The sequence below is a fragment of the Accipiter gentilis genome, chromosome 12 (assembly GCF_929443795.1).
Source record: "Accipiter gentilis chromosome 12, bAccGen1.1, whole genome shotgun sequence".
NCBI lineage: Eukaryota > Metazoa > Chordata > Aves > Accipitriformes > Accipitridae > Astur > Astur gentilis.
The window spans coordinates 25,308,947-25,324,485 of record NC_064891.1 but is presented as its reverse complement, the minus strand read 5'-3'; the positions used below and the strand labels follow the sequence as shown (position 1 = coordinate 25,324,485).

Sequence of the window (15,539 nt, the reverse complement as noted above, 5' to 3'; positions counted from 1 at the left end):
TTTTAAGTTGAAAGCAGGTGTGTGAGCTGTAAATCACACCTCTCACCACCCCACCATATGAAGAACCAGACCTTGTGCTCCGAGAAGGAGACGTGGCTGGGAGGCGAAGCCAGGGCAACTGTCATTTGCACGTCCAGACATCCCTGTACCCCTCCTAGTAGTTCCTGCATGCCAATCATCAGCCCACGTATTGTGTCTGAGTCAGTGGGGTGGAGGGCTTCTGAAGTGGTCATCAGCTACTGCTGAAACACACCAACCTGGCTATGATTTCTTTAATTTTTATTTACTTGAGTACTCTTATTGAAAATCATAAAAAGCACAGATGATATATGACCAAAAGAAATGTACGAGTCTTAAAAAGAAAAAAAGGAGGATTGCCAAAAGCTGGTATAAATCACTTTAATTAAAATCTTCAAATACAAAAGTCACAAGCATTGGAATAAACAAAACTGTTAGAAAAGTTCTAAAAAGAAGCTACCAGGCAAACAATAACTTTCATGTCTTAGTTGTAACATATATTATTAACTTTATGTTGACTGTATGTAAGACTTTCCACTCCATTTTATGCTCTGCGCTCTGGATGCAAACACTCCCTTGACACACTGAACTTAAATATAACCTTTTTATTGTGCAGTTTTCCATCACAGCTTCAAAAGTACATCTGTTTTTTAAAGTCTTCTCATTAAAAAAGGTGTCCGTGTCGTGTGTCGCCCCCCCCCCCCCCCGCCCTGTGTTGAAACCCCATGTAGCTGGTAGCATCCTTTTAAAGCTTAAAAAGGGAAATAGAGTGGTGTGGTGGTGACGTATTCCCCTGCTGTGCTCAAAATATCGTAAGGCGATGCAAATAAACATGTGTGGGAGACCACAGGTATTCTCTGAGGCATTTTGCTACGCTGCAGACTGGCAGCCTGTGTGCCAGCGGCAGACCGATCTGCGTGCAGCAGGGCCCGCACGGGGACGACATGGCTGGGAGAAAAGCCACCACCAACACAGATTTCTGGCCAAAATGGCTGTTTCCCCAGCAGGAGGGATGTCAGCCTGGCCTGGCAGGTTTGTCCCCAGGGTGCTCTAAGGGCCCTGATGTCCTTCTGGTGGTCGAGGGGTGGGTGGTTTGCTCAGTCTCTTTACTCTCCCGTTTCCTGGAGGACAGAAGGGACCTGAGCGAGTTAGGGAGTGTAAAGCAGAGCTCCACCTGCAGCTATAGGTTCAGGGAAGTCCCTTTCCAGCTGAACCCACCTGCAGGGTGGTGAAGGTTGAGGAGTCGTGAGCCCTGTCCGTGCAGCCTACTGACCACGGTGCTGGTGGCCTCCTCTCCTTCCCTCCTGGGGATGAAATGTGTGAGGGCAGAGGCAGACCACCCTGCAGGAACAGCCTGCATTTCCTGCGTCAAAAACTTGCCTTTGGAAAGCACGTGGCTGCAGCTCCATCTTGCGACTGAACTCTCCTAGCTTGGGAAAAACGTGCGGTGCTGCCCCAAATCCCATGGAGGACCTGGGTTCTCAGCAAGGTGTTTTCCCCTGCAGGCGCCCTGACCTCAGTTTGCTTTGTGTGTCCCCGCTTTCCACACCGAAATGCCCTCAGCAACCACAACCCCTCCTCGGGCTTCTCCGCATGATGCAGTAAAATCACAGCTGTACAGCTAAAATAAAACGCCCTGCTCATCCTCTCTGAAGGCAAGCTTTTGAAGGAACTGCTTTAAGAGCTATGCTTGCAGAAATGAGAGGGACAGAGGAGTTTGCAGCTCCCAGCTGGCAGAACTTCAAGTGCAGCGTGAGAAGCTGATGCTTTTCTCTATGCCATGCACAGAGCTGCCTTGTGCTCGAGCGCAGCAACCCAGGCTGGACCGAGAGCAAAACCAGCCCCTGCCTGGGTTTGCCCTACCTGGATAATTCTCCCAGGAGCTTAACGAGCATCTGTCATGTACAAATTACCCAGCAGGATCTCATGTCTTCCCCAGCCCACAAGGCTGTACCAGTGCCGCCACATTTGCATCCCTTGCCAGAATTAAAACTTGTGGTAGAAACGTGAATTTCTAGCATTAAATTTCCTACTAGCCAAGTACATTTATCCTGTGCGTGTGTATTGACCATTTAAATGCAAGCAATAGCTTTGGCATTTTTGATAACATAAAAGCTGTAAGAGAAGGCTGGAAGGCCGAGTACACTGCCAGGACCAAGGGGTTTTTCAGTAAGCTCTGGCAGCATTTTGTTATCCACCATCCGTAGCACATGGCCATTCAGCTCAATAGACCTGGAGAGGGACAGAGAGACTGTTTGAGCAGCTGTGCTCTGTTTGCCGTCAAGCACAAACAGCTCTGGACCTGAGTGTAAACATAAACTCAGCCCAAAGCCAAACTAAACTTCCCTTCAGGGTTTGTGTGTGCACACACACACAGCATCTGCTGCACTCCCTCTGCAAGGACTCCTTTAGAGTACCAGCACAAGCAAGTTGAAAAGTACATTTCTTACTCTTCTAGCGAGGTTAACAGCAGAAGAGGCTTTGAAAAGTAACAATTTTGATTGGTTTTCCTCCTGCAAATATTAAGATATCTTCTATGCCCACAGAGCAGATTCTTCCCATGCTGATGCATTAGCGGTAACAATGAAAGAAACCATACAAAGCCTGAACACGTTGCTGTAGATCAGGAGCCAGCACTTGGGAAAGCAATATAGCTGTGCTTGTGCAAAAGAAAAAGGACTTTAGTAGCTGGTCCGGAGCCTTGAAGCCTGCTAGGAAAATGCTTCCCAATTAACATCAGACAAGTGTCCTTGTACCTTAGCAAGCTTTCAGCTTTAGATTTTAGGAGACCTGATTTAACAGAAATCAGACCTTTCTGAAAAAAACCCAAATGACTGAATGGTAACCTCTTCCCCCTTGCCTTGCAAATTGAACAAGGTGAGGTTGTAGAGGCTATCTAACCCTACTCACAATCCTTTCTACAGAGACAGTAGGAATTGCATGCTTACCTGGAAAGTATATTCTCTTTTCCATGAGGCAGTAAGAGGTACTGATCCACGTGCTTACTCAATAAGTAATTTGGTAGCTGCAAATGTTGGGTAATGTTGTAGAGGTTTAAGGCAAACAGCGTCACGTCTCCTTCTCTGTACTTTGGGCTGCCAAGGCAAGAGAAGATGATGGTTGGGATCAGGAGAGAAACAGGTTTCACAGAAACAATGCGTGTCCCAGATTGCTTTTGCTGGCCTGGGGGTGGCCATGGGCTCAGTTTCTGGGATATATCTCCCTTTCCGGAGCCTTACTGGAGTGTGTTCGTGCAGTGGAGGTAGACACGGAGCTTCCTCTCGTCGGCTCCTGCCAGGCTGACCTGCAGCACCTTGGTACCTACCAGCTTCTTATAGAGCAGCGAGAGCCAGTAGTCCTGGGAGGTACAAAAACAAGCGTAAGCACTTGTGTACATGCCAGGTACTCCACACGGTGTTTAACATAACGTTCATTTTGCCAGTAATTTCAGGGGTTTCCCCCCCCCCATAATTTTTTGCTTTACCAAGTTTTTCACCCTATCTATTTATAAATTCCCACAAACAGCATCGCTAAAGAGAAAACCCTGCCTCCAGGCTGCAGAGCAGCTGTGTTTGCAAGGTACCTTACAGTCATTTTCCCCCTCACATGCAAATCTCAGAGCTCTTTCTGTGGGGGAGAGACTGCCTTTTGGAAAGCCCTTCTGCAGGGTACAGAGCACCTCAGGGCTGAACACGCAGGGGATGAGTTCCCCTTCCTGCAGGAAGGCCTGTGCCCAATCCACAGGCGCAATGCTGGGAAGAAGCCCGTGACAACTTTTATGCCTTTCACTAGCATTGTGCTTTTGAACAGGTCTCAAGATTAATTTCGGAATGCCAGTCATGAGTAAACCCTCTTACACCCCACAACAATGCCCGAGAGCAAGGTGATGCCCAGCGCAGACTCATTTTTCCAGGTCTGCTTTTTCTTACATCTTGACAGCTACTTTTCTTCTCTGAAGTCCGTGCCCGTACCAAAGAGAGCGCGTGGTCTGTGCAGATGTGTTTTGGGACAAGGAGGCTGCAGGCAGGCTGCATTTTACAGCATTACTTCTTTGAGCGCAGCCCCAGGGAAGGACGTGCTCCAGCTGACAGGTTTCAGAGAGCTTCCCCCAACTCATCTGTCTGTCTGTCTTTGAGGTTTTCCTAGAAGGAAAACTGTTGCGTTTCTCTCCTGACTCACCATGAGCCTGGGGAAGTGACTTTTCCTATCAGCCTGCATGCTCAGCCCCTCTGCAAGGAGGTGCAGTCCTCTGACACTGCTGTGCTTCTTCATTTCCATGCTAACTAAAACTGATGGACCTGGGTCTGGATTTCCCTCCCTCTAAAGCATTATTATCTTGATTAGCATCTGTACTGCCTGTAGGTGAGGAACAAAGCACATCCTTTCAGTCCAAATTGTATCTATTTTAAATGAGGGAATAAAAAGCCCAAAGCAACAAGCCTGACAATGCAGTCCCTGGCATAGGGACCAGCTGAAAAGGCAGGACAGAAAACCCCTGTATACTGGGTTTCCTCTCAGATGGTCTCTATGAGCTTGTGAAAATCACAACTTGGAAGCAGAAAAATGAGAGTAAAGCTAAGAAGAAAGAAGCTATCCTCTCACCCCAAGGTAAGTGCTACTGGCACAAAGAAACACGCTGTACATGAAGGAACAATGTATAGTTCAAATACTGATGTTTCATCACAGCAGAATGTTATTTCCTATAAAATAGGAAATAACATTCCTATAGTTGGATTTCCTAAATCCAACTATACTAAATGCATGTTTTCAGTTAATTATCCTTCAGTCACTACTGAAGGCTAAATATGCTCATAACCTAAGAAATGCTTGAGTCTTGACTTCATGTTGGTTTAGTTTTCACTGGGGATATAATTTATTATAATACCGTGTATCACTTCTGTTTTAAACCTACTCATCACTCAGCTGAGGAGTACTCAAAACAAAACAGTCCATCCAGAAAAGCCTTGTGAACTCCAGAAGTGTCTGCATACAAATCAGAGCATCATGTCCCAGAAATCAATCTCTGCTGTGATGAAGACTAGCTGCATCCCTGCAGTTGCAGTAAATACCTTGTATCTGTGCATATATAATACATGAACCCATAATAAAACATGAGCTAACTTTAGGTACAAGGATAATTGTGACCAACCTACAAAAAAAAAAGGCACTGTTAAAATGGCTGACTTGTATCTCCACATCCAGTGTTGCCTGTGCAGAAATACATGCAGCGTTCAGATGGTGTTTGTGGGGTTGCATACATACCGGCAAAGGCTCAAAGTTGGCATCCACCAGGTGATAGGTCCCTGCCCCGAAGAAAACCTGTCTCATCACCACATCAATCCCCTGCCTGGCTGAAAGCCCGAGTTTGTCCAACCACCTGCCAAAAAATGAGGCAAACAACATGCAGGTGAAATCACCAACCTCAGCTGTACACTGTTGCCCCTCTCCAACTAGCTAAGGAAGTAGGAAAGCAAGAATTAGGGCATGAAGCTGACTTCCTTAAAATCACACAACTAATTTCAATTTGAGTCTTGCACTGACCACCTTAAAAAATAATTTCAGACCACCTCTGGAGGTCCAAGCTGGTGGGAGCAGTTGCTCCATTCCCCCGCTTGCAGGTGGTGGAAATCAGGAGCAGCAGCAGATGCTCCTGAACTGGCCAAGAGCCTGAAGGCTGAGAGAAATCATCACACCAGTGACAAGGGTGCCTGCTATTACCAGGCTTTGAGTTGCTGACCCACCAGGCCCTAATGAAAAGGATCATCGTGCCTTATAGGAGTGAAAAAAAATACATTGCAACCATGTTTTTCGTTAATTTTCAAAACACGAACCACACATTCCCATGCAAATTTTATCTCCCTGAATCTACAAACTGATAACAGTGCTAAGAAAAGCCTGAATTCTTTTATTTTGACAAAATGCTACAACGGGAGTCCTTGGGGAAAACTATTTTCGTGACTAAATTTCCCTTTGGGTAGTTATTTCATGGTGGTCGAAGGATGACTTTGGAAAAAGACACCCATCTCATAAATGACTTTCCATCCACACAAAAGGGCAGAGTTAGCGTTGCAGATTCGAGGGCAGAAATACAATCTTCTCATGCTTCTCATCGCCCATTTCCCACAGGAATCTGCTATTACCTGGGCCTACACTGAACCTCAGGCATGGGGGAAGCACACAGGGAGCGGTGGGAAGGTTGTGGTCCTCAACCCACCCATTCCCTGCGCTCCCCAGGAAGCCTGAGGGAGCTGCCTCTCCCAGGGGCATGTATGCAACTCCCTTCAGCTAGTAAAATGTGTAATTTCCCCACACCTGTGACAAGGTACTCACATAAAGCCAGCAACATAAGTGTTGGACAGCCTGGGAGCTCCCCCTCCGTAGGCAGAGCTTGTCTCTCCCAGCCAGACCTTCTTGTTGGGCACGGTCCCACCAACAATCTGGCCGGTGTGGCATAGGGAAGAAGAGAAAGAGGCACCAGTTAAGTTTTTTTGACTACTGAAATAATGGGCAATCAAAGTTTTGTGCTTTAGCCAAATGCCTATGCATGACGTTTGCGTTTAAGGGATAACACCAACTGAGCCGGGATGTCACAGAAAATTTGATCAAAAGGACTAGAAGCAGATTTATATCCCCCCCTCCAAAAAATCACATCTATGCATGTAGAACAAGGCAAACACCACTAAAAGCCAGGTCCTCTAAGTATTCTCATGCTGAGTAGCGGTGTACTCTAAGTTACGCTGTTCTCTGGATCTCAAAATACAAAGAAATTGGGGTGGAGGGTATGACCATAAATTACATCCCTGGGTAATGACTACATCGATAAATGAGAATGTTGTAGGTTTGTGATGTATCTGGCACCATGCTTGTTGCATGGCAAACTACTGGAACTCATTTATTATTAGTATTGTTAAATTTCTTTTCTAATTTACAATGATAGCAGCACCCAAGCTTTGAGGATCCCTGTTTATTGCTAGTGAGAAATTGTACTTTATTCCAGATTCTCTGCTAAACCCCTGGAAACTGAACACGGGAATGATTGAATAGAACAAGGCACCTCCAGGACTTTGCGTACAGCTGTGGCAAAGGTGTCCAGCACTTCAGGGCTCAAGAAATCCTCCCTTGTTGCACTTCGTCCATTCACATAGTAACTGGAAATGGAAAAAAAAAAATGCCACAGCCAAAATTAAGCCAAAATACCACCACTGGTACAAAACACCAACAAAAGTACCCAGTTGCTTGATACGTTTATCCACAGCACTACTTTTCTGTCCAGTTCTTTTTCTTTTTTTGTTTTCCAAATGTGTAGGTATGTTGTTTGTATTTAAGGGACTATCAGGTATAATTACCTCAATGGAGGCAGGATATCACAGAAATTTTGATCAACAGAGGTAGTAGGGTTTTTTGCATCTACTCATTTAGAACGAGGAAAACATCACTGAATAAGAGCCAGCTTCTGGAAATTTTCTCTTGCTCAGGAGTCTGACACTCCTATGTGATTACTTGCTTTACTGTATCAAGCTATATATTAAAAATATCAGATCCTAGCTTCTGTCCCGCTGTTGGAATATTTTGGCTATCTGGAGGTTAATTGGATGGAGGCATCCCGGTGGGATAAAGGTTGCCCTCCACCATGAGCAGAAGAGCTTTTCAGTCTGGTTTGTCTGAACAAAGAACATGAACTTGGGCTCCCTGTGTTTTTTCCATTTCATCACGCTATCACTCAGTCCTAACAGAAGTCGCTGAAGTCTTCCAGCCACAAGAGGAAGCTAAAACCTGATAATCCTAAATTAGTAAAGAAAATAACACACGCCCATTTAAAGCAAAGGCAGCCACAGGGCAAGAACAGCCCAGGAAGGGGAGAGGACATGTTTTGTGCCTTGCCAGCAGCTCAAAATACATAGATAAGTCATATATGTATACATATATAAGTTTGTGCATCTTTTCCTGCTGTTACCTGACTGCTGCATGTCACCGTGCTGCATTTGACTCCAGAAGGAAAACCACCTTCACATGGAAATCACTTTCAAATATGTGGAGTTCATGGCAGGTGCCCTGGGCCCAACTTAGCCCACTGCCCACCTGAGCACTTTAAAACTGCATCCCTAACCCACAGCACAAGAGCGAAGAGATGGGACTGTGATGGTGCTTTTTGCATTGCGAGTGGGATCTGAGGGTGAATTACCCATGCACAGTCTGAATTGACTTGGAGAGCAAACATAAGAGAGCAGGAGAAGCTGCTAGCACTTCTCAATGAGTAAGGGTCAGCCAGACCTGCAGGGCTTTTAGTTTTTATCAAACAGAGATAAATAGAGAAAAAAGGCAGCATGTAACACATCAGCTAACAAGGCTTCTGCTGCATTTTTTACAAGGAGTTGGGTGCATTTGCCAGCAGGTCATCTGTGACTCTCTGAATTTGCTTTTAGGGAGCGAAGCTTTCACTCAAGCAGATTCAGCCTTTCTAAAGCCAAGGAGAGCACCAATGTCAGGGGTACTGACTCCGTTTCAAAGGCCAGCCACCAATGGGTTATTTAATACCTTAGGTTAAAAACCTTCTGCTCTTGCAGAAGTTCAGCAGAGGCATCTCTGCTGAGTAAGTCTGAGGTACCTTCTTTCCCTTTTATATGACACCTTCTTCTTCCCATAGGAAAGTGCATTTTATTTGCAATGTTTGGCAACTTGGGGCTTTGAGACAACCTGGACTGCTGCTCAGATCTTACTAGCTTTTGGTACATGTTGAAACACAGCGTATGCAAAAAGGCTCAACTGCTGCAGAAACTCTCCTCGTGCGGGGAAGAGTCGTGACCTATCCCCTCGTGCTCTTTTGAGAAATAAAGCTGCCGTGCCATCCCACTTCTGTTTTTCTCAGCACACATATTTAGCAAGCAAAATGACGGTCTTGCACACATTGCAATCCCCACTACTATACCTACGTTACAAACCCCTGCCACTGCTTTTGGGTCTCTGCACCAAGTAGCCTCTTTGGAAACCTTCTGCATTTCTGTAACATGCTCCCTCAATTCCTCTTTTATTGCGAGTAGAGGATTTTGCAGAGGCACCTGAGGAACTGCCGAAAGGGGTATTTCACCCCTTACTTCCTGTTGAGATGTTAAAATTGACATTTTGTAAAGCAAACAGACGATAAGCAGAGTGACGATGGTATCTGAGCAGTACTTACTGGTGCCACGTGACAGAGTCAATCACCTTCCCTCCCGATTTCAGGAAGCTGCAACCAGAGGGGATGTGGTGGAGAGCAGGGGATTAGCGGTACCGGTGAAGGGTTGTGGTCCCCATGAGTGAGCTGCCATGCACAGCCCTCCCCTCTCCCCCCATCTTTTGGTAGCGATGGTGAACCGCTTTGGGGCCACACTTGCAATGGCTTTTAAATGGGCTTTGGGCAGCCTGGCTGCCGCAGCAAGCTGCTGGGAGGACCAATTAACGCTTGTGTAAGACGTGGAGATCTCTAGTGTGAAAAGCCCTTGTTAACAGAGTACTAGAGACAGTGCTCAGTTGAAAGGTGTATGGATCACTGAAGTAATTCTAGCATCTTCGTTTCAACTGGCTGAGTATTTAAGCCTTGAGGTCCTGCATGCAGGTAAGATTTCAGTCATCCCCAGTCAAGGGAAAAAAAAAATCCCATGTTTCTAATTTAAGGAAAAAAGCAGGAAATTAATTCTTAAATAGACTGGATGTATCCATTTGTACATCCTTACTATTGATTTGGAGCAGAAAATCCTTAAAACTCTGCCCAGATGCCTCCTCATGCCCCCTCCATCTGGGGGCAGACGAGCCACCGCTATCCACACCTGTCCACCCCAGGTGGTGCTGCCAGGGCCCCACAGCCCTACCTTCTCAGCAGTCTCTGCGTGTGCTTTCGGGGCTGCCCGACATCGGGACCATAGAGCTTCGCATTCCGGTAGAGCGTATAGTTACTCAGAAGCTGGCGTAAGTGAATAAAATCTTGCCCCAGCTGGAAGCCGTCGATGTAGATGCCAGATTTCTTCCTGAAGCTATTGGGCTCTGGGGAAGACACACGCGCATCAGCATCCTGCTCTGGTTTTGGGGCACAAAATAGGGCAGCTCATTCCTCTTGGGGAGTACCAGCCCCCTGTGGCTTCACATGATCTGGCACAGTACAGGTGAGATATTTGAAGGCGACGAGCATGAAATTGAAAGCCTGGGTGATGCAGCCTGCTGCTCTCCAGCACTCTGTCCCAGCCAGTCCCCATAGGTGACGTCCTGCATCTTGTGAGGCATTGTTCACCTCATCTCAGAGCCACAGTAGGAGCGGCAATATCATCTCAATTAGCTCGTTTGTTGGACCTTCTGTGAAATCCCTCCTTGCAGATTAAGACCTTTAAGTTTTCCAATAAAACATCACCTTGCCTTTATGGGCCATCATCCAAAACATGCAAAATTACCAGCCCATAAGTACCTTTCCAGGTGACCGCTGGCCTGGCCCACAAGCAGGCTTCACACTTACCATTCCCGAGCTCCCAGGAGATGTTGTACCTCTGCGAGGCGCAGTAGTCCAGCAGCGCCCGGGCATTTGAGCTGTCCCACTGCAAGCCATCTTTCCGCAGCAAGGCATTGAGCCCAAAGATCAGGTGAAACCCTGAGCATTTTGCGAAGCTGTAGAGAATATCCAGTGTATTTCCTGCACGGAGCAGAAAGGGAGGATGTTTACCTCAAGGTTACAGCACGGTAGTTGTGCTCTGGCCAAGCGACAATCTTTACTGCCTGTATTTATTTAGCCTGGTGCTGCAGAAGTGCCAAGCTCTCCCAGCCAGACTAAAGAGTCGAGACCTTACTACACACCATCCTGCAAGGTGTTGATATCCTCCCAACTCCTGCAGCAGCTGAATACTACTAAATATGAGGCGGTAGACAGTAGAAAAAGATTTCTTTGAATATTTTTCTAAGTGGGTGAAATGTTTCTTTTTCAGTGGTTACAGCTCCTAACAGCCTACGACCCTTTTACCGCAGGGCAGAGATCTGCAGCCCCCTGGTTATAAACGCTAGCAGAAAAATCCATCAAACTCTTACTTGTAATGGTGGTGTTTTTGTGCTTTTTCCAGTTATGCTCTGCAAGAATCAGCTTCTCCTGGCTGGGCCACTGGGCCAGCAGCAGCTTCTCAACAGCAGCAAATGCAGGCCTTGAGCCACAAGCCTCTGTAGGGCAGAAGGTTGATAGCAATTAAGTCCTCGTCTTCACAGTCAGGGTCCAGCATACAAAGGGCTGCATCCCTCAGGAGGAAGCACAACTGCTTGGTGCCAGGCTGAGAGCCTGTCATGCACTTCTGTGAAATGCACCCCTACTTTTGCAATATTAACCACATAGAAAAAGAGGGCTGGCGTAATGCATAAATATATATATTATATATATAACGTATATTTCCCAATTTAAGGTGATGGAGATTAGGGGGGTGGGGGAAGACAGAGCTGTGCTTCTGGAGGCTGATATCATGGTGGTCACACCCCAATAAACTATTTTAGCTGAAGCACCATCCGGAAACCCTCGTTCTAGCGAGCTGACAAAGCACAGGCTGCAATACCCGAGGAGCAGATAAGCCACCCCGGCATGCAGCGGTTCGGCAGGGTTCCTGGCCTGCCTTGCTGTGGGCAGATACGGGGCAATGCTTCCCACGCTGCCCATCTCATGCAGGGAAAAGCTCTGACTGCCCCACGTGGCTCCAACAGCAATGCTGGCAGGAGTTATAAGACACTTTTTCTTCAAAGCTCATGTTTTTTCTCAGCGTGCAAACCAGGAACAAGCCATAACCAGACATGAAGGCATGAGCCAGAGTCGCAGTTACCCAGAGACGAAGAGGCTGCTCAGCAAAGCGGTACAGGGGGAAAAGTACCACTTGACTTCAAAACTGAGTATCACCAGTTGTACAGTGATGTACAGTTGCACCATTGTGCTATGTACCACAGGAACAGACGGGATTTTTTTCATCTGAAACACCTCTAGAAGGGTTTATGTGCTTTTGCTGAGTTAAAGGAAGAAATGGACTTTAATGCAGTGGGAAACCTCATGCACCAGGACCAAGCTCGAGCAGTTAGCAGTGGTCCGGTGGGTTTGCACTTACCACGTCGAAGCAAGAGGAGGGCAAGGCTGTGCCCCCAGCCTAGCTCTGGCTTTGGCCAAGATAAAGAAAACAGACACTCTGTTCTCATCACATTATTTCTTTCATCTCTTACTTAATTTTCATAATGAAACCACAACTTTTGAGCTGACCTTGACTGCCTCCCAGGCAGCAGGGGAGCTCCTGAGGCTGCTGTGAGGAGCACAAGGCAGCAAAGGGAGAGTCCCAGCAGGTATTGGGGTGGACTTGAGGTTCCCCGTGCCTTTCCTCCCTTTCTCATGGCTGGCACAGCTCCTCCCCACACTGTGCTGAAGGTCTACAGATCTCTTCTCCGTGGAGGAGAGCAATGCTGACCCTGTGGAAGACCCCCAGTGCTGCCACCATGCCCTTGTGGCATCCCCAGCCTGCATTAAAGCCACCTCCTAAACCCAGGATAGTTTTGAGCCTAACACATTGATACCCCTTTTACCTTGCTGGGCCTGAAGTTCCCAGAGAAATTTTTCTTCCAAAGTTGAATCCTTGTTGGGATCAAAGATGAGAAAATCTGTCTCGGTGCCGCCAAACCTCAGGAAGCCTGGGGACAGGGCCGTCGCCAGGGCACGCAGTTTGGGATTGCTGAGGAAGAGATGTCAAGAAACAGAAGAAACGTTACACTCATGCAGACTATGGCAATTGCTCGGAGGGATGTGCTGCATTAGGTGACCTGGGGCTACCCAATAGCCTCAGGGCACTCCTGTCGCCTCACTGGATCTGTGCCCCAGCCCTCCGCACCGTGCAACAGGGACGCTGCCAGCCCAGTGGGCCAGGAGAGCAACAGCAAGGCAGCGAGGGGGAGATGTGCCCCAGGGAACACTCTCGTGGACAGGGAGTCAAATCCTGGGGGCAAAGTAAGGCAATACTTCAAAACATGTATTTTTTTGTCCTAAGCACCCTTCTCCCCTAGATTTTTTTTGGTTTTGTTCATACACAACTAATATACCCGTCCTGTGAGAAGGAACTTTACACCATCAGCCCCAATTTCCATCAATGACAGCCAAAGCGATTGCTTTTGTACCCATTTGAGATTAAGAGCCCACGCTGGGACAAGCGTTAGCTTTAGCAAAGCAGGTTTATAAAATAACATAAGCTCTGCCTCTGCAACTTGCGCACACCATGTGCAGGATGTGCAACATCGACACCCGGCCTTTGCTGAGGGAAACCGCAAGGCATCGGAGGATGCTGGGCGCAGAAGCACTATCTGCTCAGTGGTGACACACAGCAGATTAGAGGCTACCAAGTACTTCCCACTCCTTGTGCTGGTGGGGCCGGCCCCAGACTGAACCCCAAGGTGTGTGTTAGGGGCTGGAAGCTGGAGACCTAAGCACTTTCCAATAAAGTTAGTGTCACCTTTCTCCTCACCTTGGTGAGGAGAAAAAGATGAAAGTGGTGGGAGGAGGGAAATCAGGACTGGAGAAATACCACGGGGCTGAAAAACGGGATCAGACAGATGAAAAGGAAATAACTAAGATAGCTTCCAAAAAAGGTAGAATCAAAAGGAACAGAGTTAAAAAAAAAAAAAAAAAAAAAAAAAAAAAGAGAGAAAAAGCAGGGAAGAAAAGGCAAGAGAGAGTTCAGAGCCGAAAGAACAGGCAGGGAACACCATCACCTGGCAGCCCAGAGTTGTTCAGTGTTACCCAAGGTGGAAAAAAGGCTTCATTTTTAGGATCTCTCGATTCACCTTTGATGGTAACAGACCTTCCTCAGCGTTTAGTTGACTTTATGTTGACAGCACTCTGGCAAATGTCTGCAAAGCTGCTCGAGGACTCTGATGATTTCTTTACCTCGTGGAGCAGCAGGGCTAGCAGCCCCCAGCCCCGCCTCAAGTAACCCCCTCTGCTCGGCAGTTTCCTTCTCTTTTTTTTTCTGCTCGCAGAGCAGCTCCTCTCCCAGATTTATCCCCGTGCTGCTTCCAGGGAGCACCGCCCGAGCTGCGCCTTCCCTCCATCCACCCAGCCCTGCCGCTCACTCCCCCAGCGCCAGCGAAACGGCGCCGCTCGCACCCACGGCAGGTACCGCCTTGCTGCCCCGGGGGGATGAAATCGGCGAATCCCGAAGCAGAGGCAATCCAGCAGCCTCCCCGGGCCCCAGCTCCAGGGATGGGGTCTCCCCGTTCCCCCCCTAGCTCGCTCCCCTGCCCTGCCCTCCGGAGCACGCCGGGCAGCAGCGCCTTTGCCGACTCCCCGCCGGGGTGCCCGGACTCCCCCCCTTCCCCGCGGCTGCGGACCTGTCTGCCCGCCGGGGAACTCTCCCCGCCGCTCCGGGGGACCCTTCTGCCGCCCACCCCAACCCCCGCGGGCCCTTTTTCCTTTGCCTAAAAGGGGAGGAAGGCGGCTCACCTGAGCAAGGCGACGTAGCGCGGGTCCCGGGCCAGGCTGGCGTCCAGGGTGAGGGAGAGGAAAGCCGGGCTCACCTCCCCGCGGGGGCTGCCCCGCAGGCCCATCCGCAGCATCGCCGCCCGCCGCCCCTCCGCTAGCGGCGGCAGTAGCAGCAGCAGCGGCAGCAGCAGCAGCGGCGGCGGCGGCGGCGGCGGCATCCTCGGCTCCCGGCCCGCCGCGCCGCCGGCGGCGGCACCACCCCCGCGGAGGGCGGGCCCGGCCCGGGGGCGCAGCCCTCCGCTTCCCTGCGGGAAGGACTGGGGTGTCGTGAGGAGCCAGCGCCGAGAGCCTCCTTACTCCGCGAAAGGGCCTTCGGGCTGCCATAGCATCTTTGCAGCGCAGCCCTGCTCTTCCAGCCTCGCCACCGTGCGGTGGCTGAAATCAGCGCCCAGGCGCCTGAAGGTGCTCTCCCCACGGCCCACAACCACCGCAAAATGAACCTGGGTTTCAGGCCGGTTCCTCGCCTGCTCAGACCTTTCCAGCGCCGCAGCACGCCAGCCAACTTCCACAGCTTTCTGCCTTGCCCATGCCAGCCCCGGGGCAGCTGCGTGCAAAACCGGCAGGCTGGAGAATCGCTCCACGTTGAGCCCCCGCCACCGCGGCGGCTCGAGGGGCGAGGTGTCCACCTGACACCCCACCACGGGCCTCCGCTGCAGGAAAACGGAGTCGCAGCAGCACGCAGCGAGCCTGTGACAAGCGCCACGCTCGGCGAGCCTGCTGCTTCGGGCTGAAACCCACCTTCCCCATGCTGCAACACTGTTGCAACAGGGGCATTTGTTTAATTACAGGCAACGGGCAGCTTGGAGTTGCTGTTACAAAAGAGTCAAGCGTGCTCTGGGTCTGCCCCCCGTGTGCTCCCTGCAGAGACCAGCCTGCGCTGAAACTCCTTCTTCTGTGGCAACAGGTAGCCTTGCCAGGGAGCCCTCTTGGGTTAACAGCCAGCTGCACCCATTGGGCAGGTATTGCTTAACATGCAACACTACCGAAACACTTGCGGAGTTTTTAAACAATGACACTTCGC

The 15,539-nt window shown here is 49.3% G+C and overlaps 1 protein-coding gene across 2 annotated transcripts; it reads right to left on the bottom strand.

Annotated features, from left to right (window-relative positions):
• Positions 1-384: 384 nt before the first annotated feature.
• Positions 385-14,690, bottom strand: HPSE (heparanase). 2 transcript variants are annotated; one of them, XM_049815480.1, is made up of 12 exons: positions 14,480-14,690; positions 12,574-12,719; positions 11,062-11,187; positions 10,499-10,672; positions 9,864-10,035; positions 9,194-9,241; positions 7,073-7,166; positions 6,349-6,455; positions 5,281-5,395; positions 3,258-3,376; positions 2,967-3,113; positions 385-2,250 (listed from the first exon to the last, which is right to left on the bottom strand). In XM_049815480.1, exons 1-12 carry the CDS (start codon positions 14,674-14,676, stop codon positions 2,091-2,093), a joined length of 1,605 nt encoding a protein of 534 aa, XP_049671437.1. In that variant the 5' UTR covers positions 14,677-14,690; the 3' UTR covers positions 385-2,090. The 2 variants fall into 2 exon arrangements, with proteins under 2 accessions (XP_049671437.1, XP_049671438.1); XM_049815481.1 differs by lacking the exon at positions 9,194-9,241.
• Positions 14,691-15,539: the final 849 nt, after the last annotated feature.

Bases quoted from the DNA above. Each gene is read 5' to 3' on its own strand.
- HPSE (XM_049815480.1), bottom strand. From the start codon at position 14,676: ATGCCGCCGCCGCCGCCGCCGCCGCTGCTGCTGCTGCCGCTGCTGCTG. The intron at 10,036-10,498 runs GTAAGTGTGAAG...TGTCTTCCCCAG, and splicing joins CTCCTGGGAGCTCGGGAATG to AGCCCAATAGCTTCAGGAAG. The intron at 5,396-6,348 runs GTGAGTACCTTG...ATTTTTTGGCAG, and splicing joins ACTTATGTTGCTGGCTTTAT to GTGGTTGGACAAACTCGGGC.